The 24,167-nt window shown below is 44.9% G+C and overlaps 1 protein-coding gene across 2 annotated transcripts in view; it reads left to right on the top strand.

The window, feature by feature from the left end:
- Positions 1 to 2,318: 2,318 nt before the first annotated feature.
- The window catches only part of RASGRP1 (RAS guanyl releasing protein 1), a 93,938-nt gene continuing 72,089 nt past the window's right edge, over positions 2,319 to 24,167 (top strand). Inside the window, exons 1-2 of one of the 2 annotated variants that reach the window (XM_030843087.2) lie at positions 2,319 to 2,637; positions 7,103 to 7,287. In XM_030843087.2, the coding sequence (XP_030698947.1) occupies positions 2,603 to 2,637; positions 7,103 to 7,287 (220 nt within the window). In that variant the 5' untranslated portion in view covers positions 2,319 to 2,602. Of the gene's footprint in view, positions 2,638 to 7,102; positions 7,288 to 24,167 lie in introns of those variants that run through there. The other variant, XM_070044934.1, reaches the window with a different exon arrangement.

The raw sequence follows: 24,167 nt of genomic DNA on the forward strand, positions 1-24,167 counted from the left end.
GTGGAGATGGAGAGGAAGCCCTGGGGGACAATTCGGGGAGGCGACCAGTTGGAAATATGGTTTGGGATGTTAGATATCAAGGTTAGATATTCAGACATGGGAGTCATTTGGGTCCTGTTGAAGTCATGGAAGAAATTAAAAACACCTAATTTGAAAAAAAAACCCACCGGATTTGAGTAGTGGATCGTTTAGAAAATCTGATGAAAACAGGTGTTTTTAGTTTCAGAGGCTTCGCAGATACTCACCAAAAAGCCAAGTAAAAGGTCTGGGGATATCAGTTAAGAGTCCCTGGTTGAAAGAAGAAAGAATAACAAGAGAAAGGGTCCCAAGGAATGACCTTACCCAAAGGGTGAGCAGAAGACAACAGTGGTCCCCAACCTTTCTCAACTGTTACAGAGACATTGACTACTGCCTATCAAAGAGTTTGGAGAAGCAGAAAAGAGGATAAGAGAACAAGAGAAAAGAAGGAGCACTTTGTTCCTGAGGTCAGAGGTGTCTCAGCACCATGGAAACTAACCACATGGCAGAAGATGAAGAAAGAGATGGAGCTAACTTCTAATTTTTTAGGTGTTTGGAAAAGACAAGTTGCTCAAGTAGGAATAGCCAGAAAGCCTCTTCAAAGAGCTCAGCTGGGCCCAGAAACCCAATCAGGTGCAAGTGGAATGCAGAGCTCTCAGGAAGCCCGAGCAGAAGCAGCCTCCTAGGTAGAAGCAGGCCTCTTTCTTTAGAAAACTCAGCAAGACTCACAAGACTTGTTTCTTGAATGAACTAATAGCTAATCATTTCTGTACTTATTACATAATGAACTGCAGGTGTATAGCTGCATACAACTGCCTGCAACTGTGTTCAGTAGCGTGTGTATACACCCAGTAGCCTATCTATCTAAACACATTTACATATATTTATGCATTTATATAAAGGTACGTGTTTATCCATTTGGCATGTATACATATGCATATACAGTGTAATTCTGGAAGAGTGTCATAATTTAATATTTATTAAATATCCAAATGTTCCTTCTGTGTGTATGGCTGTGACTGAGGACTTGGTTCTATTACACAATGTTCATGAGGATTCTCTGGAGAAATTTCTTACTGCTCAGGATCAAAAGAGTTGATCTTCTCTTGAGCAATTTTTTTTTTTGTCTTGCATGTGACAGAGATTGAATTTTAGACAAGGCTTCCCTTTTGAACATGACTGCTAGAAATCCAGGAGACAAATCTTTGGTCCCACTTGTAGCAAGTGTTTTGGACTCCATGGGATGCATTAATAAAAAAATTCATTTCTGGCTCCATTTCATGTACTTTAATTTTCACTTTTCATTTCATTTCATACACTTCTTTTTGTGAGTTACACATCTTTGTAAGCTATCTTGAACTATTTGTTGTGTTTAGGATAAGGTGGCACATACATATGAGGCTTTAAGGTCCAGAACATTATGGCTGGGAAGGGACTTATTAATGTGACTAGAGTTAGGGCATGTGACACTGATAATGGGTATGTTATTAGGACAACCCCACAGCGATTACAGGGAGTCAGCCGGATCTCAGCCCAGGTCGTGGTTCTCTCTGTTGTATACTAGTTGTGTGATGGGAAGCATATTATTCTCTAACCCTTCGTTTTTTTCATCTTTAAAACAGTGACCTCTTCGTATTTGGGGGAGACGGCGTACATGAGGAACGTACAGAAAGCACTTAGCACAAGGCACTTAGTCAACATTAGCTATTGCTGTCATCACTATCTTTTCGGCAAGCAGGGGTAGGCAGCCATTTCTGACCAGATCTGCCGTCAGAAAGTCCTCCCCAGCCCTGACCCCCTCTCTGCCATATCCACAGACGCCAGGCAGCTGGGTCCCGCCTGACCTGCAGCGCACCTGCACACTCGCTGCCTCCCGCAGGGTGCCGAGCACGTATCTCCAGACCAGTCTTGTTAATTGCTACCAAGAAGACACCCAAAGGCACAGGCTAAGGCGGACCCACAACCGTGTATTCGTTCTTTACCCCACCCCCAACTCTACGCTCTGATATATACCAGAGAGGCCTGCGAGGGGACGAGGGGTCTTCGGGAAACTGGACTGAAATTCTGGAAGGTGGGGGCAGGGGAGGGGGCGTTGCCCCGTGAGCCACCAGGTGAAGCCGGTTTCCCCCGGCTCCCAACCCCTCTCCTGGCGCTGGTTTGGTGATGTCGAGGGCACCTGGAGCCTCCCCGCCCTTCCAGCTCCGCTTCCGACTTCAGCCTCGGGCCGGGAGAAGCAGCCGCCAGGGGTAAAAGGCGAGATTGGAGGAAGGCGCAGGCCTCCGGGACTACCGAGTAATGGGGGCAGTTTTCGGGGAAGAGCTGAACAGCGCCACACATTTCCTCGGCGATAACATCAGCGCTTGTCAGGTGGTTGGAGCGGGCGTGTGTGCGCGCGCGCGCGCAAGGAGGACGACGAGGGGCGCGCTCACACAAAGTTTGTGCCTGCGGGTTCGCCGCGGTCGGGCGTCCTGGGAGAGGAGGCCGGGGCGGAGGGGCCCGGCAGGGGGTGGTGGCGATGCGCCGCACCCCGCCGAGCCTGTCCCGCCGCGCTGGGTGAGGTGGCTCCTGGAGCGCGGCCGCGGCCATGGGCACCCTGGGCAAAGCGAGAGAAGCTCCGCGGTGAGTAGGGGCGCCCGTTTCCTTTCTTGGGGCGGGGGCCACAGCGCGCGCGGCCTCAGGACCTCGCCGGGATGGGAAGTGGGGTGGGGGCCAGCACGGCGCTGCCTCCTCCGGGAAGTTGCGGGCCCGGGGTGCGGACGGCGGCAGCCGGTCGGGGTCTCGGCCGAAGTCGGGGGAGACGCGCTCGAGGGACGGACGAACCCGGAGCGCCCTGCGCGTCTCGCCCGATGGACTGGGGAGGGAGCCGGGTTGTGCGGACGCGCGGCCAGAGTTGGCCCGGCGAGCCCCGGAATCGCGCTTAGCGACCTGGTCCCCCGGCGCCGGGCCCCTGAAACTCCCACTCACGGACTTTACGCGCCCCCTGCATCTGCCGCAGCTCCTGCAGCGCCACCTGGCGGCCCATCCTGCCCTGCGGACGTGGGGCCGGACCCAGAAGGCCCACTAACTGCCTTTGCCAGGAGTGCACAGGGGTCAGTGAGCCACATAACCACCTGGGTGGAAACTTGCACTCCCCTCCACCCACCGTGATCCTAGAGACATGTTTTAGGAGTGTCTTGGGGGTGACAGAAGATGAAGGAAAAGTGACCGTGAGTGAAAAAGCTATTGGCAGGAGAAGGAGGCCTGGAGGGGCCGGGCAACTTTGAGTTTGTCCCCCAAAGGGCCAGAACTAGACAACTGCCTGGCGACAGCCTGGGCTCAGCATAGGGCCGGGAAAGCTGTGCTCTTTTCACCTCCATCCATGCAGACTCTGTTGCTCCTGGCCGTGCCCAGTCGAGGCAGGAAGTGTTGCCCTGCTGGACCTTACGGATCTAAAAGTTCTTGGTCCTTTATGCCCTCCCCCACCCCGTCCTGCACCGTGAAGGTCCAGCGCTTTGCCTTGCACCGGACTGAGAGGAGGAGCTTAAGTACATTCAACTGAGTCTGTATTATGGGAATGGGGAGAGGACAGGACTGGAAGAAATCCTCACTAGAAGTCAATCAAAGCCATCTTCCACTGCAAAGAAAGTTGTGGAAGCTTCCGTTCGTTCTCCTTGTCCATTTCATCCCTTACTCTTCTGGGCTGAATTTCATGAAAAGTTCAACCCGAAATTGTGACCCCCACTGAGATACCTGAGGCTGGAATGGATTGCACCTGAACCACTTAAGAGTTTTGACAGTCTCCTTCGGCAAACTGGATGGGGCCTTAGCCAGTTTTAGCCTCAGGAAACACTTTCAAGATGTTTCTCTAGGGCGCTTTTTTTTTCTTTCTTTTTTTTTCTTAATACTTGAGGGAGCTGGTGAGGAGACATTTGCCTACTTTCCTTTAAAAATACATATGCCTTTGCAGACTTAGAGGCGAATGCATTCTATGTCTAAAATAAAGCATTTTATAAATCCTTATCTATAGCCATTTCACCAGAAGAGAACACTTTGAAGGTTTGTCACGTAGCAGTCAGTCAAGAGACTTTCACAGCAAAATTGCCCAGTTTCCTAGTTTATGGTGCACATAACCCCCATCTTCCGGACCTCTCAGGATGCCATTTGGGTTTTAGCAGTTTCTCTTCTCCCTGGTTTCTCCTGCCCAAGCCCTCTGAGTCTCAGCGGCCTCCCCCCGACTGCATCTCACCCTCCCTTCCCCGTCCCCTAAATACTCCCTTCAAGTTCATTCTTTCTGCTTGTATTGTACCAGTCCCTCCTAGTTCTGATAAAATGCATCTACCTCTGAGAATCACCTTCTGCACCAAAGTAGTTTCCCCTACAGGTGACACTAGGAAACATTGCCAGAATTAGAGCCAGGGCAGTTTTTGGAGTCCTGAATTGTTGATGCTACCAACTGAGGGAGAAAACAGAATTTTTCCTGGACTGGCCAGATGAGAGACAGAGGTAGACACCCACATCCCGGCCCCAGTGGGAAGAGCTGTGTGTGGAGACAGCCTCCAGTTGCCGTGGCCTCTTCTCTTGGGGCTAAGGAGAAGTAATATGGAAGGCCTAAGAGAAAAAGAGGCTTCTAACAAGAAGGACTTTGTTTTCATCTTTCCCAAGTCTGCCTTGGGTAGAGGTCTTAATGGTGAAGAGGCAGCAGCTAAGGCCAAAAGCTGACTTATCCCAACACTGCACAACAAGTGCCAGGTTTAGAGAGACATCACTGCTTCTGCGGAGGGAAGGGAGCATGGCATGGACTCAGGAGGCTTGGCTTCTGCCTGGCTCTGCACTGGTGCCCAGTCACATTGCCCTTCCGAGCCCAGACCCCCACATGTATGGGTGAAGGGCTTGGAGAATGACCATGGAGGGGCCATCCAGCTCTGGGGTCTGAGGACTTTGGGGGACCTGAAAAAGAAGTAGGACCCAAGATTCAGCCTTTATGTTATCAGCTATGCTTTTGGAGGTTTTTACTTTTGTCTTAAGTTGAATTGAACCTTTCAGTTCCTCTTGCTAATTCTGATGTAGTGAAAGGTGCATAGTCCCAGGCACAGTAAATATTTATTAAACCAAACCAGAGAGGTGCCAAGTACAAATCCCAAATCAAGTACATATGAGTTCTACAACCTTGTCTATGTCATTCAGTCTCTTTTAGACTCAGTTTCAGCATCGTGAAATGGAGATAACATCTCTCTGGGCTGTAAGCTTTGAAGACCATGTAAATCCCCAGCCCAGAGCCTGCCCTATCAAAGGTACTCAATTCAGAGTGGCCATTATTTTCTTTCATTTTCAGATGCTGATCTGATCTTGGGGCTATCACAGGGCCTGGGTAAAAATCAGTAATGACCAGAAACTTGATCAAGTCCTGTAACACCAACCTGATCTTTCAGAAATCACTGCCTTGGGTTAGCAGATTCCCAAGCGCCAGTTTCTGATTGGATTTCACTGAGCCCATCCTAGGTTGGAACAGGTGGCAGCAGCCAATGCCAGACCAGCATTCTGGAGCTCCTTTGAAAGGGAACTCGAAGGTCAGTGTGTTCCCTTCACGAGTCTGGCTTTGTACTGAGTGGTCCCACTGTCTTTTTAACAGGGTGGTTTCCCAAAATCCATGTGTGCCCCAGCATTTTATTTTGATCTGAGTACTTCTTCAGTCCCTTCTGGGTGAGGTTACATCTTATCAAGAAGCTTTCCTCAACACTCCACCTAGAACTGGTTTTCCCTCCTCTGAGAACATCACACTTTTTGCCCTTGACACTCACAGGACAGTTATTTAAGATTTATAGAGTTATCTTTTCTTGGTCTGGTTCTGATTCTCCAACTAGATTTTTGTATTAAGGAACTTCCAGATCACCTTCATACTACAACAACTAACACATAATGAGTATGTTTTACAGTTTGCAAAGTACTTTCACAGACCATCTCACTGGTCCTCTCTGGCCTATCACACATGTGTTGCTCATAGGCTAAGTACTTATTGATTAATTAATGCCATCATGTGTTTATCAAATATATAGTGGTTAGTTAAAGTTATGGATCTCCGATATATTTCTTTTCTTCATCTCCTCTTTGGTAATAAACATGAAATAGCCAAAGCCACAGTAAGGAGAGGAGAATATACTCAAAGGAGTTATCAGCAACAACACGTATCACTAGTAAACCTTCAAAGATGATAGATATGTCTCTGTATGTTATGTTTATTTTTTTAATGGAAGGAAAAATAAAATGCTTAATTAACCTACTGATATCATTTTGCAAACAACTTGACTTATACTGTTGAGGTCATGACCAAAGATAAAGCTAAGTGAAAGTGGAGGAAGGTGACCTCTTGGGCTCTAAAGCCACTTCCAGATTCAGACTTGTCTTTTTGTATTCACTTCTGGAATAAAGCTCTCATAATCAGTAAGGACTTGATAGAATAATGTTTAATGATAAAAATGACTCAGAATGATTATCAGTAATGAAAAACAGAATCTTAGAACCAACCAAGATTTGTGAAAAAGGGCTAGATTAACATCTAATCACCACCGCCATAACCCTCACCCCCTGCACACGGGTCCTCGGTCTTTGCCTTCTCCCCCAAAATCCTTAAAGATGTTTCTGAGGCCACCTGACTTTCTACAGTAACTCTGATGTTGCTCAAGACGAATGAATTTAGCTGAAGATGAGACCAAACTTAAATAATTCTTAAGACCCAAGTCAGTGGTCTCAGGGCTAAAATAAAAATGTATTGCTAGGAGCTAAAAACTGCCAAGAATAGTCTTGCGTCTGCCTCTTCCTTTCAGGAGCTGGAGAAAGCAGGCCAAAGCAATCCTAACCCCAGGCTGAGGAGCCCTGTTTGCAACCTGAAGTCTCACCTTGCTATTAGTGTGAGAGATGTCTCTTTAACAGCTAACCAGTCCGTTTGGTGCCCTTACCAAGTGGGAGGGGTATGTCTTATCAGCCCAACTCCCGGGATTAATTGTCGTATCTCTACTCCTTTCCTCTTCAATCTGCCTGCAGAGCGCAGAGCTGTCAGTGTGGTCGTCCTCTGGCTGCTCTACTCTCCCTGCCTTTTCTCTTTCCCCAGGAAACCTTCTCATGGCTGCAGAGCAGCCCCTAAAGCAAGACTAGAGGGGAAGCCCTCCAGCAGCCCCCTCCCCTCCCATCCCAGCCTGGCCCAGATCACCCAGTTCCGAATGATGGTGTCTCTGGGACATTTAGCCAAAGGAGCCAGCCTGGACGATCTCATCGACAGCTGTGTTCAATCTTTCGGTGAGTTGGCGAACTGCCCACATGCATAAAAATCGCTCTCTTACTTTGTTCTTCCTTAAAAAGTGCGTTATAGAATAGCAACCTAGATTGCATTTGGGGTTTAAAAATAGCTTTTGAGCCTTTGAAATGTTGGAGACTGTGCAGTGCCTATGGCACATGACTATGTGGGTGTAATAGGTCGTGATGAGAAGCGCGATTTAAAGCAAGAAAAGTTACTGAAGAGAGTTTGCATTTCCAATTTTCTCACGATGGAGGTTTTTCTTGTGATGAAAAATATGATAAAATGCAGTGGTACATCTGGTGCTTTTCTGTCCTTGTGTTCTTGGGGCACACGAAGACTAGGTTACGTGAGCAAACGCTGTTATCAAATAGAAATTCGAAAGCCTTTGGATCATTTGGAAAATAAAGTCTTAATAATTCCCCTCACAATCTTGAGGGTGGTTGTGGAGCAATAGGAAAGGACCAGGCAAAGCCAGATGTCTGTGCCTGAAAGGTACTGGCAAATGAGCAGTGTGATTGAGGATTGAGGATCTATAAAATGAGCAGACAGACACAGGGGCAGGGAGTTATCTGGGCGTGCACTCTGTCATCACCCGTACTCACAGTGAGGGATGAGCAACTTAGCGCAGCTGACAAGCAATTATCAACAAAGATGCCCTTTTTTTTTTAAATTTTGTAGGCACTGTCTTTCTTTTGATTGTTATATGTGAAGTAGTGATTGAAAAGTACTAAGTGTTTGTTCCCGTTCCCAAAAAGAAATGATGGAAGATTCATAAAGTTTCAATATCACCGGTCCCCCTCCTTGCCCCTTTAGTACTCCTCCATCTCCCACCGGAAGCAGATGAGCATGTGTGTCTCAGCACAGAAGCACCACCAGCCGGCCCTGCCCTGGTGCCTCCCAGGGAGTATAGGGGAGGCTTGGTCAGATCCCAGGTAGCACAACATGCCGGGCTGTTAGAGCTCAGAGCTAGGGATTATTCATTGGCTGGACCTGTTTAGTGCTCAGTCAAACCTTATTTGTAGAATTCAGAAAAAACTGACATTTTGGAGATTCTCATTTAGTACAATTTAGCAAAACATTGAATAGTTTTTGGGGGGATATATGTATATGTATAGCTGATTCACTTTGTTATACAGCAGAAGTTAACACACCACTGTAAAACAATTATACTCCAATAAAGATGTTAAAAAAAAAAGAATAGTTTTGGTGATTCCACCATTTGGTTTAAAGCAGCGGTTCTCAAATGTTCTGCGAAATCACACAGAGGTTTTTTGTAAAACAGATTGCTGGGCCCCACCCGCAGGCTGGCTGCTCTAGCAGGTCTGGGGTAGGGCCCGAGAATTTACATTTCTGTCATTTTCCCGGGTGATGCTGCTGCAGCTGCTCCGAGAACCTCACTTTGAGAATCACTGCTTTCTTGTTTATTATCGATTTTTTTTAACTTGGAAAAGAGGGAGTATTTTTACTAGTTTAGCATTAAATTTTAATTAAATTTCTATTTAGTTACACTTTAGTCTTTCAGCTGGGATGAATTTGGGAGCAGAATGAATGGTTTTCTATTTCAAAATAATCTCTGTGGAAAATATCCATGCAAGGAGATAAGCTAGAAGATGGGGGGATGGGTGGAAGCATGGCTGTAACGAGCCATTATTCATTATGCACTTTACTTTCACCTGGTTCCCGACTTGATAAGCTGCAAAGTTCCTCATACAGTCGTGATAGTCTTATTTACTGGTCTTTAGCAGGGCACTGTGACTATTTCATGAATAAGCATTTTTATTCTCTTTCCATTTCACTGTTGAGAAAACAAGGTCCAACAATAGTTTTATCATGCCATCTTTCTTCCTCCCCTGCCAGTCATTTAGCTGCCCACTCAGTTCAAGGCTGTTGCCCTAACCTTCAAATCATCATGACCTCAACCTGAAAAATACATGACCGATTCTGAGGTCCTGCGAAATAAAAAATGACCAAGCCTGACCCACTCCCCTCAGTGAATCCTAGCAGGGCTAAAGATACTGTTTCGAATTATGTTGAACTGAAAAGTACCTTAAAATCCCAAAGCTATTTTTAAAAAAAAGCCATTGAGTCTAACAGTCTTTTATCCATTATCATGAAGTCTCAGTAGCCCCTAATTGCATCTGACACTTGGCTGGGCATTGCATGAGAGAATTACAGTGACCGAACCTCTATTCCATTATTCAAGCTTAGAATACCTGAGGAATGCACCGTTCGGGGAAAGAAAAAATGTACCAAAGCCAGGGCAATGTTAAGGTAAGGTGTGCAGGAAGAATAAATTCTTTAAACCATGTAGACTCTGAGCGAGTTCACACCAAAGGTGAGGGCGTAGACTAGGGAGAGCAGCGGCGGTCTGTTCAAACCCCTCTCATGCAGGGCGTGGGAATGCTGCCAGAAGGCAGCAAGGAGCCATCAGAGCCAAGGGTTTGCACCTGAGGTCCTGCAGGGTTTCCTGCCACAGAATTTACATGAAAGAGGCAAAAAAGAAAAGACACCCTACGTCTGGAGGGAATGGGAGATGACCCTTTTGTCTGCGAATTGTCTGCGAATCAGTGGACGTGTCTAGTGGGGCAGGGGTGTGGAGCTAGAGCTGGGGGCCGGGGAGCCAAAGCTGGATCGTGACAGGCAGCTATCCACGGTAGGACATTGCTTGTGCTTCTGGAGGTTTCCTCAGACGTGATCCGAGAACAGTAACGCGAGGCTGATGCTTCTCTTGAAACTTACCTTACTGGTTATTTTCTCTGGTTCGTAAAGAAGAGTTTTTGCTTTAGAGTAAAACAATCGAGCTTAGTTTTTTGCTCATGAGTTTAGAAGTCTTCTCATTTGAATACCCATGGAAAGTGAGGGAAATAGCACTACCAAAGTGTGGGGAAAGTTTTTTTTATCAGGGGGAGTGGTGCGGGGGGGGGTCATCTCTCCCTTCAGACTCAGGTTTCAGCCACTCCTCCCAACAACTTGAAAAAAAAAAAGGGAGAAATAAAACCTCTTTTGAACACAAAGACTGACTAATTAGTCCATCTACTTTTTACTACTGTCTCAACCTCACCTTGATGCAGATGCCTTGAAGAGGTTTGAACTGGCTACAGCTGTGCTGACCAGTATGGCAGCCACTACCCACCTGTGGCTATTTATGTAGACATTTTGCTTAATTAAAATTAAATGAAATGTAAAATTTAGTTCCTAAGCTTCACCAGCCATAGTTCAAGTGCTCAATAGCCACAAGTGGTACCTGCTGCTGGACAGAGTAAGTAGAAAATACTCCCTTCTTTGCAGAAAGTCCATGGGATAGCACTGGCCTGGGTAGATGGTTGACCGGAAGGGCAAAAGCAGTGTGGGATTTGCATTTTTCTAGCAGCTCCAGCTAATAGTCTGACTACTGTCTAAGGCATCCTGGGCATTTGGCAGTCTTTACCGATGGCTCTCTCTTTAGTATTATTAACCATTCATTTCAGAGGAAGGACTTATTACAAGGCTGTTAGGCATGGGTGGCCGGCACGTACAAATTAAGGCCTGTAGCAAGCCTCCCGACGCCACATACAAGGTTACAGATCTCTGATTAGAAATTCAGAGCCTTGAGTCATAGTGTGTTGCTTTCACCATGAAACAACCCACTCGCACCTTCTGTTTTAATCAGAGGTCATGCTTTACATTGTCACCATATCATTGCTCATTAATCCACTCTTCCACTGAGCATAATGAGGCAAATCATCACAACACGGGTACGTTGATGTCAAATGTGTGTGAATCACACCATCTGTTTCAGAGGTAGGAAAGACCTATGAGATCATCCGGGCTTTTTATAACGTGTTCACTTTGTAAGAGGGCTGCCAGCTTCGAGGGCCGAATGGAAGGCTTCAGATGTCCCAATTCTGGCCCCCTCTGAATGCAAGACAACTTCTGACAGCCTCAGAAAGTAAACTGCAGACATGTCCCAGCAAGGGACCCTCAGCACGCAGCTCTCCTGCTCCCAGGTCGAGTGTGGGAAGAAACTCCACATCTTTGTCTTACCCGACAGCGAGAAAGGAAACGCAGCTTAGCTAGTGTCTTATTTACGGTGTGTTGTTTATTTCTTCCTTGGAGGGCTATATGTATCCATTTTCTTTGAAACTCAAAACAACCCTGAAATAGGGCAGGTATTAGTGTCTCTATGGACAGAGGAGACGATAAGTGGAGCCTGTGAGAACTGAAACAACTTGCCTCATGCCCCCAGCCCCCCAGCCCAGTCTAAAGAGAAAACACGCTCCCAGAAGCCTCTGGAAAGCTGAGCTGGGCCATGCTTAGGTCCTTCTCCTAGGGCAAGCTCCCTTCACTCGGGGGGACCTGCATGCCCCACAGGACAAGTCTGCACTCTGTGCCCACAGTCTGCAGGCCTGGTGTCTCCCAGATTAGAAATTAAACTCCATTCAATGTAGGAAACATTTATTGGCCCCCATCTGTATACCAGATATCTGCTTGGAATTCTCAAACAAATTCTGAGTTAATTTAAATTAGTGTGTTCATTGTATCTCCCAAACGAAAGAAACCTCCAGACTAATACGTATATTTCCCGTACCACTAATAGATGTATTTCCTGCAGTTGGATGTTAAAAGCATTGTATAGACCTCAGCTTATTAAGGGTAAAACACTACATCTATTTTTAAAGTTAGATCCAAAAAAGGCAAACACACACTCGTTGGGACTGTTGTTCCCTCCGTGGCAGAGGGAAGATTCAGTGTTCCTCACCCCTCTGCAACTTAGTCTGTGCACCAAAGCCGAGTGCCCAGAGGCAACAAAAGCACAAGACCAGGCGCCAAGGGCCATGATGTTGAGGGTGGTCGGACCCAGGAACCAGCAACTCCAAGGAACAAAGCCAAGTGTAGGGACAGGAAAGCTGGCCATTGTGAAGACAGGCTCTTTGGGAAGAAGACCACAGCTGTCCCAGCAGCCTCCTCAGTGGCATCTCCCATCTCTGGGAGTCACGGTTGCAAGATATCATATGTATAGGATGGTCCTTTGGGCACCCACGTCCTGAGGCCCCTGGGCATCAGAGCAGCTCCCGGGCATAGCTGTTCTTAGCCCTCTGGAGTGAATTCGTACTCTCTGACTGGGATGCTGTATATTGGCAAGGAGCCTCCTTGCTGCATCTGTGATAGGCTGGCATGTCTGCCCTCTCTAGGTGTGAGGTACAGTGACTAGAGGGAATTTCCCATCTCCTCCTTTCTTAGGCCTGGCGGGCTGGGCCTTTACCTGAATTGGCCCCATTCATCTTCACAACAACTCTGTGAGGTGGATATTATTTTGCTCTTTTAATTAACAGGTAATTGAAGCTCAGGAATGTTAGTAACCTGTGGAAAGTAGCCAAACTCATTAGTGGGAGAACCGCTGAGATCTGAACTCTGACACTCCTGTTCTCTCCACTCTACCAGAGGTTCTCCAGCTTCAGCATGAATAGTCATCATTGTGGGGTGTGTTCAACTTTCAGGTTCCTGAGGGTCAACTCCAGAGCTTTTCATTCAGTCGTGGTTTTGAAGGAGGTGACCCCACAAACTGATTTTGAGAAATACCATCCTATAGCACACTTGCTTCTTGGACATCCCAGAGCATTTTCTCAGGCTTTCTAGGGAAACACGGAAAACTTAAAGAATACAAATCCTTTGAAAAACGATAGAGCAAATAGGTTTTCAACTATATGAACTAGACAATCATGAGGCGAAGCCAGTGTCCTGGCCATCTCTAAAGCAATCAGTCCAGATCTAACTAGAGAGAGGCCTGCCTTTGAGCAGGTTTGCAACTCTGGTCCCACTGCTGTCAGATTTTCCTGTATTTTTTTTTTTTTTTTTTTTTTTGCGGTACGCAGGCCTCTCACTGTTGTGGCCTCTCCCATTGTGTAGCACAGGCTCTGGACGCGCAGGCTCAGCGGCCATGGCTCACGGGCCCAGCCGCTCCGCGGCATGTGGGATCTTCACAGACCGGGGCACGAACCCGTGTCCCCTGCATCGGCAGGCGGACTCTCAACCACTGCGCCACCGGGGAAGCCCAGATTTTCCTGTATTTCTATCCCTTTTCAAATGCAGGAACTCTTTTGAAAACTTCCCGCCTGTCAGTCTTTTGGCCGTGGAAATAAACGGAAAGTGGTGGTCTATTATTACTATGATTTGGTTCCTTGCACTCAAAGGCAGCATTCCCAATGCGCATTTCCACCTTTAAGCCACACTCAGACCCGTTTCGTGTGATGCTGGGGACCTGGCTCCCTAGTGTATGCCAGTTCCCCGTGGGTCAGAGACCCAGAAGTAGTGGCTTAGCTGAGGGAACTGGAGAGGTGCTCCTCTGAGCACTTCTTCAAAAGTGCTGCTTTTGCAGCAGACTTTTTAAGGCCCTATATTGACATGACAGTTGTTAAGTCCGTGATGGAAACACATTAGGAAATAACGTGAAAGCAAAAATGGTGTGTTCGCTTGTTGGCTGTGGTTGGCAGTGAGACCACCAGGGAAGGTTATCTGAAGTGCAGACCCACCCCTGGCCCACCTCCTGTTGGTAGGACCTGCCTGCTTCTGCCTGGAGCTGTGACAGCTGCTGGACTTGGTGCCTTGGTCTGCAGGTAGTTTGGGCTACCAGCTAGTTGGGGTTGTCCTAGAGCAGTTATGAGGAAGACAGCAGGGAAAGAGCGAGAGAAGAAGCAGGGTCAGCTACGCACGTCCTACGCAGATGCACAGGGCACCACACTTGACGGGATGCTGTCACAATCTTGAAAGTCTTACTCTGTGAGAGCAGGTTGTTACGTTATCAGGAGTTTAGCAGGCCAATTGCTAAATACAGGCATCAATAAAAATTAAATTATATAAACTTACAGTTATATTAAAAATAAAAATAAACCCTCAAAACTCATCATTTCCTAGTGTATTACCACATTTTACTGTCATCCATCTTCTTGAGATGGCCACTGTGTCTGTATGGTACAGATGCTATATAGTGATATGCTATACACGTATAGCACATACGTATCATACATATACACATAGTGGTGTGGAGATAGCTGCGTCTCTTCCCAGCTCCGTGGTCCGTGAAAGTCACACCAGGAGCTTGACGTTCCCTGTGTTGGGAGTATTTATTCCAGGGAAATGGGCAAACACTACCAATCGGGTTTGTCTCGACCCCACCCCTGGAGAGGCCATCGTTAAGCTTTTACCAGCACCTTCCCCCAGCTACAGAGGATGCTTACATGGCAAAGGGCAAAGGCGGGAAGCTGAAAACTGGAAATTTTACTCTGTGTTACCTGTTTAGGGGAAAGTATTATTTGCCGTTGTTTTGCTACTTTCATCTAAGTATCTTATAAACAACTCCCCATGTGTTCTTCAAAGAAAAGGAACCATATCTCTTACCAATAAGGAGTCACATGTCAGTGAAGTTGAGAAATTTTTTTGAAGTGTCAGATCTGTGGTCACAAGAGGGGAAGGGGGCCGGGGGGGTGGGTGAAAGGGGTGAAGAGGGTCAATTGTATGGTGACAGATGGTAAGTAGAGTTTTGGGGGTGATCACTGTGTAGTGTATATACAAATATTGAATTATAGTGTTGTACACCTGAAACTTATGTAACAGTAAAAAGAAAAAAAATGTCACAGTGGAAATTTAAGACTGAGAGATTCTCATTTTGGAGTCGAAGTTATTCTGTGTTTTTGTTTTTGTTTTTTTAATTTACCTCCTCTAAAAATTTCCCTTATTTCTGATCAACTAAACCTCAATTTTGTGACTTCTGTTCTTCATAAATGCTAACGTTATACGCTGTCTCTCTTCGTTTCTGATTCCATCTGTTTAATCGTTTGCCTTCATTTCTCTCTATCTGGTAACAGGCACTATTGATACATAAAACCAAGCTTTTGTTGAGTGTGTTTTCATAAGTTTGTTTGCTAACTATATTTCTAACTTTGTGAGCTGTCCATATCTTTGCCTATTTATCACTTGTTTAATGTTTTTATTATTAGAGGTTATGAAAGCTTTTTATGGTTAAAAAAAAAAAAGCCTGTTAACTCTTTGATTGGCATTTGCTACAGGCATTTTTTTTCCTCACTCTCGTTTCAGTTTTTATGTTGTTTTGGGGACATTAATGAAATATTACATTTTTATATAGTTAAATTTTTCATGTTTTCTTTATCTTTTCCTTTATTAACTCTGAACTTGAAAAAAGAATCCCTATTCCAAAGACTTTGTGACTATTCCATCGTCATTTTAATAAAAGTTTTGTTAAATCTATCGTATGATATAATTCCATATTCCACTATTGTGGATGATCAGAAAAACTTTGTCAACAGTTTTTGCTGGAAAAAAAAAAAAGACGCCTTCAGTCTTGTTTTTGAGGTTGTCATTGGCTTAAACCCAGAGCACTTGGACTGTCACTTTGTAACTCAGAGCCTCAATTTCCCCTCACTGTCAGACTCCTGAAATGATTTCTGAGACTGAAAATGTCTGGGAGAAGGCGTAATGGGGTCTCAATCATGATGTTGACTGTGAACTTGTAAGTCCTTTGGGAATTTGTCTTTTTTTAAAGCAAGTACTTTTGATTATTAGAAGAGCCAGTATCCTTAGGGTGAAGACTTAAAAGTCCAACCAGATTTAAATAGATTTTTTCCCTAAATTATTAGTATAGACTGAATCTATATTGTACTTACATAGACTTTTTTATTGTGGTAAAATGTACATAACATAAAAATACCACGTACGTAGACTTTAAAATTTTTTCTAGTAATAGTTACCTTTTGAGTATTTACTATGAACAGCACAGTGTTTATATTAATATTTTTATATACATATTCTCATTTAATTCCCACTACTTTATAAGTTCTTGTATTTACAAAGATCTAACTATAACTCAGCTCACACACTTACTTTTTTTCCAGTTTTTTTTTTTGAGACATAATTGACATACATCACTGTATAAGTTTAAGGTGTACAGCATAATGGTTTGATTGACATATATCATGAAATGATTACCACAATAAGTTCAGCTAACATCCATCTTCTCATATTTGTATTTACAAAGATCTAATTGTAACTCAGCTCTCCTGTCTTACTTTTTAAATTTTAATAACTTTTTTTTAAACATCTTTATTGGAGTATAATTGCTAACATTTTAATAACTTTTTAAATTATTTATGTTCACTATAGAAAGCTTATAAAATACAGACTAGCAAAAAGAAGAAAATTGCATTCATCCATTCTACCACCAAAAGCAAGATAAGCACTGTCGACACAGTTGGGTATACTAGATTCTCTTCTATGCGTGTTTAGGTACTGCAGTCATATTAACTTATTTATGGTAGATTGACTACAATTACCTCTTTGCTTTTCATAATTCACATTTTAAACAATTATGATCTTAAAATCAGTATTAGCATTTATAAAGAGGTGTGCTAGCACACAAAGTTGCTATTCCATCCTAAAATTGATTTTAAAAAAATAATTCTGGCCTAATCTCTTCACATATGAGGCATAAAAGTGAAGGTTGCTTGGCAACTAAAATGATTCTAATGAGGACTTAAAAACATTACAAGAAAAGAAAAGTAGTTACTCATTTCTTTCCAATGCTAAATGTGAATTATGATAAACATGACTGATTATAGTTGTAATAAATGAAGGAAACAAAAAATGCTCCCATTAACTTAAAAGTCTAGAGGTGAGTTGTTTTTTTTTTTTCTTTTATGTATAGGGAAAGTCAGCAGGGTTTTGCTGAAGGGAAACAGAAACAGTGGAAAAATCTTCTGTCTCTGTTAACTTTCTAAGAGAATCTTAAGAAGTAGCAACTGGGAAAGATACGTAGCAGAAGCACAAAGATGCTACAGTTTGGTAGGTTTGTGATTCTTCTGCGGAGATGGTGGGCAGTGCTGTGAGGGAGGACATGTTGTCTGCTTTGGTTTTTTCCAAAGAGTGGTCAAGGGCCCTGGAGAGACTGCTGAGGTTCTTATTAAAATCTTCAGGCAGAAGATGCTGCCAGGATGGAGCTTGGATTAGAGGGACACCAGCAATTAGTTGAAATGAACAAAGGGAGTAGGGACCAGAGGTACTGTTCTTGAGGGGGGAGGGGAAGCAGAGACTGGCAGTTTTAGAGTGAAGGAGAGAGTGGAGTAACCGGAGTAGTAAGGCAGTCAAGGATGAAGTCACTTGGGAATTTCTGGGGTAGGGGAGCAAAGGTAGCTTTGGCTGGCTTCCCTTCACGGATGTCTGTGAACCGCTGTTCCCCCAGGACTTGTTTTTGTCATCTTGTGAAGAACCCCATTTAAAGGAGGCACCCAGGACATTTAGGAAGCCAAGAAATGTCCCAGCATTATGATTTATGAGTCTATCTTGTTAGAATGTAGTTACAGCCTACAGAGCATCCTTAAGTCTGGTGAGCAGTTAATCCTTTTGGTTAATTTTGCATTCACTTATTTAATGCCAGGTGCATAGGGAAGTTTTCATGCTCCCTTCCCCCCTTCTTCCTCCCCAGCTCACTTGCATCCTGGGTTCCAGATTTACTCCACCCAAACCTCCTTTGGTGGGTTCACCATTTCCCTCCACTCCCAGGTAGTTCAAGACACACAGTGAGTCACTCAGGCTTCTGATGTGTTGCTTTCCAGAAGACAGCTGTAGTTGTCACACTCCTGGCTGCTGGACTTTGTCTTCAGTTATTGCCAAGGATGAGCTGAGTGTGTGGTGACTGGGGTCCACCTGACTGTTTGGCACTGCTTTAAATTAACCCGGAAGGACCTATTCCCCACAATTACTGTGCCTGTGGTTCCCCCACCGTCTCTGCCCTCAGTGGCTCAGAGTCCTGTTACCTGGTCAGCAACCACCAACATCTGCCCGAGATGGACTTAGCTTCAGTTAACTGAGAAAGTGTGCCCTGAAAATTGCAAGAAAGATAGAGGAGGATTCTCTGGACTAAAAGAGATTTAAGGGACATTTCAACCAGTCATAACATGTTAACCTTTTTTCTAAATGTACACACACACATATTCATAATTATTATATAATTATATGTACTTGGAAATTTGTATGCTGAATGGATATTTAATGATATTAAGGAATTACTATCGATTTTATTTGAGGCATGTTAATGATGCATTGGGTTTTCTTTTTCTTAGGAGTTCTTATTTTTTAAAATACATACTGAAATAGTTACTGATGAAATACCATGTTTGGTATTTGCTTTTAAATAATATGGGAGGGAAAAGTGAGCGGAGTATAGATGAATTGGCCATGTTCTGATCATTGTTGAAGCCAGATAGGTCCATAGAGGTCCCTTACATTGTTTTTGCCTACTATGGTATATGCTTATAATTTTCCCTATTGAGATCTTAAAAAGAAAGTATTCTCAAACCTAAGAAAAATAGATGATTACGAATTCCAGAAAATTCAAAGGAATCTAGTCTAATTTTCTTGGGTTATGAAACAGAGTGCTATGTCTGTCTTAAAGAGGGAAGAGGAAAGTCAAGAATAAACATAGGGTACTTTGGTTGCACAGCACTGAAATACCTTATTCGTGTCCTGTACTTGACACCCCACATCACATTCAGCCCACTCCCTGCTTCAGCACTGAGATGTTGAACTCCCGGTATCCAGAAAGACCAAAACAAAACAAAACAAACTGCAGACTTTAATCTTCAACCCTACTATCAGAGGCAGGACTTGGAGTTAAGTGACTGAGAGAATGTAATACTCTCCTCCCCACCCCACCTCTCCCCCTCCCTCCCTCCCTCCCTCCCTCCTTCCCTCCCTCCTTCCCTCCTTCCCTCCTTCTCTCTCTCTCTCTCTCTCTCTCTCTCTCTCTCACACACACACACACACACACACACACACACACACACACACACACACACACACACACACACACACACACACACACACACACACAGAGTTTTGATTAGGGAAATGCCATGGTCTTGGTAGAGCCTGATCCAAAGAAGGCAGTGAGCAGATTACAGAGGAGGCCATGGGAGGCCACACAGCATGGTAGTCTTTGGAATCCACTCCTGACTCTGCCATTTACCAAATGTTGCCCTTAGGCAAGTTATTTTACTGCAGTTTTCTCATCTGCAAAACAGATAATAATGGTGAAAGGTTTTAAAGGTCATTTTAGTTTGGGTGAAAATTAAATGTTTGTCTTTTTTTTTTTTTTTTTTTTTTTAACATCTTTATTGGAGTATAATTGCTTTACAATGGTGTGTTAGTTTCTGCTTTATAACAAAGTGAATCAGTTATACATATACATATGTTCCCATATCTCTTCCCTCTTGCGTCTCCCTCCCTCCAACCCTCCCTATCCCACCCCTCTAGTTAGTCAAACCAACGAGCTGATCTCCCTGTGCTATGCGGCTGCTTCCCACTAGCTATCTATTTTACGTTTGGTAGTGTATATATGTCCATGCCACTCTCTCATTTCGTCCCAGCTTACCCTTCCCCCTCCCCATATCCTCAAGTCCATTCTTTAGTAGGTCTGTGTCTTTATTACTGTCTTGCTCCTAGGTTCTTCATGACCTTTTTTTTTTTTTTCCCCCTTAGAGTCCACATATATGTGTTAGCATACAGTATTTCTTTTTCTCTTTCTGATTTACTTCACTCTGTATGACACACTCTAGGTCCATCGACCTCACTACAAATAACTCAATTTTGTTTCTTTTATGGCTGAGTAATATTCCATTGTATATATGTGCCACATCTTCTTTACCCATTCATCTGATGATGGACACTTAGGTTTTTTCCATCTCCGGCCTATTGTAAATAGAGCTGCAATGAACATTTTGGTACATGACTCTTTCTGAATTATGGTTTTCTTAGGGTATATGCCCAGTAGTGGGATTGTTGGGTCCTATGGTAGTTCTATATTTAGTTTTTTAAGAAACCTCCATACTGTTCTCCATAGTGGCTGTATCAATTTACATTCCCACCAACAGTGCAAGAGGGTTCCCTTTTCTCCACACCCTCTCCAGCATTTTTTGTTTCTAGATATTTTGATGATGCCCATTCTGACCAGTGTGAGATGATATCTAATTGTAGTGGTGATTTGCATTTCTCTAATGATTAATGATGTTGCAGATTCTTTCATATATTTGTTGGCAATCTGTATATCTTCTTTGGAGAAATGTCTATTTAGGTCTATTTAGGTCTATTTATTGGATTGGGTTGTTTGTTTTTCTGACATTGAACTGCATGAGCTGCTTGTGAATTTTGTATCCATTCAGCCAATCTGTGTCTTTTGGTGGGAGCATTTAGTCCATTTACATTTAAGGTAATTATCGATATGTGTGTTCCCATTCCCATTTTCTTAATTGTTTTGGGTTTGTTATTGTAGGTCTTTTCCTTCTTTTGTGTTTCTTGCCTAGAGAAGTTCCTTTAGCAGTTGTTGTAGAGCTGGTTTGGTGGTGCTGAACTCTCTCAGCTTTTGCTTGTCTCTAAAGGTTTTAATTTCTCCATCAAATCTGAATGAGATCCTTGCTGGGTAGAGTAATCTTGGTTGCAGGTTTTTCTCCTTCAACACTTTCAATATGTCCTGCCACTCCCTTCTGGCTTGCAGAGTTTCTGCTGAAAGATCAGCTGTTAACCTTATGTGGATTCCCTTGTGTGTTATTTGTTGTTTTTCCATTGCTGCTTTTAATATGTTTTCTTTGTATTTAATTTTTGACAGTTTGATTAATATGTGTCTTGGCGTATTTCTCCTTGGATTTATCCTGTATGGGACTCTCTGTGCTTCCTGGACTTGATTAACTATTTCCTTTCCCATATTAGGGAAGTTTTCAACTATAATCTCTTCAAATATTTTCTCAGTCCCTTTCTTTTTCTCTTCTTCTTCTGGAACCCCTATAATTCGAATGTTGGTACGTTTAATGTTGTCCCAGAGGTCTCTGAGACTGTCCTCAGTTCTTTTCATTCTTTTTTCTTTATTCTGCTCTGCAGTAGTTATTTCCACTATTTTATCTTCCAGGTCACTTATCCGTTCTTCTGCCTCAGTTATTCTGCTATTGATCCCATCTAGAGTACTTTTAATTTCATTTATTGTGTTGTTCATCGTTGCTTGTTTCATCTTTAGTTCTTCTAGGTCCTTGTTAACTGATTCTTGCATTTTGTCCATTCTATTGTCCATTCTATCTCCAAGATTTCGGATCAACCTTACTATCATTATTCTGAATTCTTTTTCAGGTAGACTACCTATTTCCTCTTCATTTGTTAGGTCTGATGGGTTTTTATCTTGCTCCTTCATCTGCGGTGTGTTTTTCTGTCTTTTCATTTTGCTTATCTTACTGTGTTTGGGGTCTCCTTTTTTGCAGGCTGAAGGTTCGTAGTTCCTGTTGTTTTTTGTGTCTGTCCCCAGTGGCTAAGGTTGGTTCAGTGGGTTGTGTAGGCTTCCTGGTGGAGGGTACTAGTGCCTGTGTTCTGGTGGATGAGGCTAGATCTTGTCTTTCTGGTGTGCAGGTCCACGTCTGGTGGTGTGTTTTGGGGTGTCTGTAGACTTATTATGATTTTGGGCCGCCTCTCTGCTAATGGGTGGGGTTGTGTTCCTGTCTTGCTAGTTGTTTGGCATAGGATGTCCAGCACTGTAGCTTGCTGGTCGTTGAGTGAAGCTGGGTGCTGGCGTTGAGATGGAGATCTCTCGGAAATTTTTGCTGTTTGATATTATGTGCAGCTGGGAGGTCTCTTGTGGATCAGTGTCCTGAAATTGGCTCTCCCACCTCAGAGGCACAGCACTGACTCCTGGCTGCAGCCCCAAGAGCCTTTCATCCACAGGGCTCCTTAATTTGGGGTGATTCGTTGTCTATTCATGTATTCCACAGATGCAGGGTACATCAAGTTGATTGTGGAGATTTAATCCGCTGCTTCTGAGGCTGCTGGGAGAGATTTCCCTTTCTCTTCTTTGTTCTCACAGCTCCCAGGGCTCAGCTTTGGATTTAGCCCCGCCTGTGCGTGTAGGTCGCCGGAGGGCGTCTGTTCTTTGCTCAGACAGGACGGGGTTAAAGGAGCCGCTGATTCGGAGGCTCTGGCTCACTCAGGCCCGGGGGTAGGGAGGGGCACGGAGTGTGGGGTGGGCCTGCGGCTGCAGAGGCCGGCGAGACGTTGCAGCCTGAGGCGCGCCTGTGCGTTCTCCCGGGGGAGTTGTCCCTGGATCCCGGGACCCCAGCAGTGGCGGGCTGCACAGGCTCCCCGGAAGGGCGCGTGGCCAGTGACCTGTGTTCGCACACAGGCCTCCCGGTGGCGGCAGCAGCGGCCCTAGCCGCTCTGGGCGGCCCTAGCCACGTCCGTCTCTGGGCTCCGCACCCCTAGCCGCGGCTCGCGCCCGTCCCTGGAGCTCTCTCAAGCAGCGTTCTTAATCCCCTCTCCTCGTGCACCAGGAAACAAAGAGGGACGTAAAAGTCTCTTGCCTCTTCGGCAGTTCCAGACTTCTCCCCGGACTCTCTCCCGGCCAGCCGCGGTGCACCAACGCCCCGCAGGCTGTGTTCACACCGCCAACCTCAGTCCTCTCCCGGCGCTCCGACAAAAGCCGGAGCCTCAGCTCCCAGTCCCGCCCGCCCCGGCGGGCGAGCAGACAAGCCTCTCGGCTGGCAAGTTCCGGTCGGCCCGATCCTCTGCGCTGGAATCTGGCCGCTTTGCCCTCCGCACCCCTGTTGCTGTGCTCTCCTCCGCGGCTCCCAAGCTCCCCCACTCCGCCTCCCGAAGTCTCCACCCGCGAAGGGGCTTCCTAGTGTGTGGACACTTTTCCTCCTTCACAGCTCTCTCCCGCTGGTGCAGGACCCGTCCCTATCCTTTTGTCTCTGTTTAGTTTTTTCTTTTGCCCTACCCAGGTACGTGGGGGGGTTCTTGCCTTTTGGGAGGTCTGAGGTCTTCTGCCAGCGTTCAGTAGATGCTCTGTAGGAGTTGTTCCACGCGTAGATGTATTTCTGGTGTATCTGTGGGGAGGAACGTGATCTCCGCGTCTTACTCTTCCGCCATCTTCCCGGAAGTCTCTAAATGTTTGTCTTAGGTAGGTTTCCTCAGAAGCAGATCCTGAGACAAGGATTTGAATACAAATAGTTTACTTTGGAAAACGATCCTAGGAAAAAACTGGGAAGGCGGCTTATAAAGGGTGCATTGTCAAGTGGGTTATTACTCTAGAATCAAGGTAGACGACTTCAGAACTATCCTACCGAAGGCAAAGGAGCTGGGGTATTTATATGGCAAATACCTCCAGTCATTGGTTAAGGGCTGCTTCTAGGTGTTAATTCTCCAGCATATTTTCTCCAGCATGTCTGGGCTGCCGTGCACACAGGTGGGGATGGGAAGGACCTCCAAAGGAAGCCCTCAGGCAGGTTGAAGTTGGGTGGGCATACACTATAATAGGAGGGCCTGAGAGTATGTGGGTGGGGGTACTGACGGCTCTGCTACAAAGTAAATGCTCAGTAAATGTTGGATGGGCAAATATAGGCTACATATAGGTCCAGATAAATTCAGAGCTGGTTAATAATCATACTCAAAAGTGTATACATACAGACATGGGTATGGATGGATGTCGTTCTGCAGGTGTAAACACTTACGGGTGGCTCTGGACATTTTCATCAGACTTAAACACAATCTATGTTTTTGTTAGACACACTGATGGAAATAAGTACATTAGATGAAAATCAAAGTTCAGGAAGATCAATAAGGAAGAGCAGAGAACTTGGACAGCACTTCAATAGGAATAAATGTCTTGCACTGAAATGTAATAATATTGCTTTATATATATTCTGGATGGAGAAAAACTAGGGTACTTGCCATCTTATGAAAAATACCAAAGGCTATTAGTAGATTTTAAATTCAATATGAGCCTATAGTGCCATGTGACTTCTCAAAAAGTTAAAGTAATCTGGGATTGCCTTAATCGAAATAGACTTTCCAGGTTAAGGGA

This window comes from Globicephala melas, chromosome 2 (assembly GCF_963455315.2).
Source record: "Globicephala melas chromosome 2, mGloMel1.2, whole genome shotgun sequence".
In the NCBI taxonomy this organism is placed as follows: domain Eukaryota; kingdom Metazoa; phylum Chordata; class Mammalia; order Artiodactyla; family Delphinidae; genus Globicephala; species Globicephala melas.